Here is a 1,273-nt window from a genome sequence, read left to right on the forward strand (position 1 = left end):
CGAGCTCATTACCTAGCCCGTTGGCGGCTGCCGGTAAGGGCACGGCGGATAAAATCGCCACGGAGAGCTGACGCCGCGTCAGCAGCGGCCTCCAGGCGGCGGTCGGCTGCGCGAGCAGAGGGAGCAGGGCAATAACTCGCTGGGCTCTCATCGCCGGGCGACAGTGAGTGCACGTGATGGATTTCTTTTTTTGATTTTGGCCTGTGTCTTCAGAATAAGTCGTACTCGCCATCCTCCTCCTCTGTCCCCATTTGTTTGCCCCGCATCACGAGCGTCGCTCGCGCCGCCTCGCTGCGCCGCGCGAGAATGCGCTTGGCTGCCGACCCGCTGACCGCACGATCTGCCTGCGCCCTCCACTGGAATTCGTAGGCAGCATAGGCACCGGGTCTGGCAGCACCGGCTCAGCGCCGCGCCCCGCAGTCGGTGCGAGCAGGGAATGTTCCCGCTGACGCTCCGCTGCAGCCTCCAGTCGCCGTGCGGCCTCCGCACTCTCGGCGTCTGAGGGAGGGTGTAGAGGATGTAGAGTGTAGAGCGCTGTAGAGCTGTAGAGCTGGAGAGCGCTGTAGAGCTGTACAGCTCTACATCCGGCGCGTGACGATGTGAGTCCGATGTAGAGCGATGTAGAGGCGCTCTACAACGTGAGAGAGAGACATACAACGTAAAATCTCTACAACAAACTCTACACCATAAGCGGCGAACGAGAGGCACGGTCGCTCTCCGACATATGAGGCGCGTTGCACTTGCCAGTGCTGCCCTGGCCTTCTGTCTGCCCGCCCAATGGGTGGCAGGTGCCTCTGCTGCTGTGACATGCCTCACGGCTGCGACTGGCCCGCGCCTCGGCGCGTCAGCTCGGCTCGGCGTAGCGATAGTGGCCAGCGCAACTCGCCTGGACTCAACGCTCAGCCAGGAGCTCCCGCACGCGCTGGCGCGAGTCATGGCGCATGCAACGCTCAACAATGATCGCCTCGCCTCGCGCAAATGCGACCGTCCTCGCAGCCGACAGTCCACCGCCTGCTAAAGAAGCACAGCGACGAATGCGGCACCGGCGACGCATGGCAGGCTGGTCATGACGCAGTTATAGGGTGTTGTGTGCCGTCGGAGTGACTATCTGTGTGTCAGGGATAGTCAGGGCCGTCCACCAGAGCTCCAGTAAGCTCGGAGACACCCCATTAGCGCGGCTCGACCTCTTTGAGTCACTGCCTTCCCAGCGGTTTGGCTGTAGAGCCTCTACAACAAACTCTACAGCAAAATCGCGCTCTACATCGCTCTACAT

The 1,273-nt window shown here is 61.9% G+C and overlaps 1 protein-coding gene across 1 annotated transcript; it reads left to right on the forward strand.

Annotated features, from left to right (window-relative positions):
- Nucleotides 1–724: 724 nt before the first annotated feature.
- On the forward strand, nucleotides 725–1,018 carry EMIHUDRAFT_258838 (hypothetical protein; the record flags this gene model as incomplete). The annotated part of the gene is made up of 2 exons (XM_005759009.1): nucleotides 725–788; nucleotides 864–1,018. The coding sequence occupies 2 exons, from the start codon at nucleotides 725–727 to the stop codon at nucleotides 1,016–1,018; spliced, it is 219 nt and encodes a 72-aa protein (XP_005759066.1).
- Between the last annotated feature and the right edge of the window lie 255 nt (nucleotides 1,019–1,273).

The sequence above is a fragment of the Emiliania huxleyi genome, assembly GCF_000372725.1.
Source record: "Emiliania huxleyi CCMP1516 unplaced genomic scaffold EMIHUscaffold_8251, whole genome shotgun sequence".
NCBI classification, from domain to species: domain Eukaryota; phylum Haptophyta; order Isochrysidales; family Noelaerhabdaceae; genus Emiliania; species Emiliania huxleyi.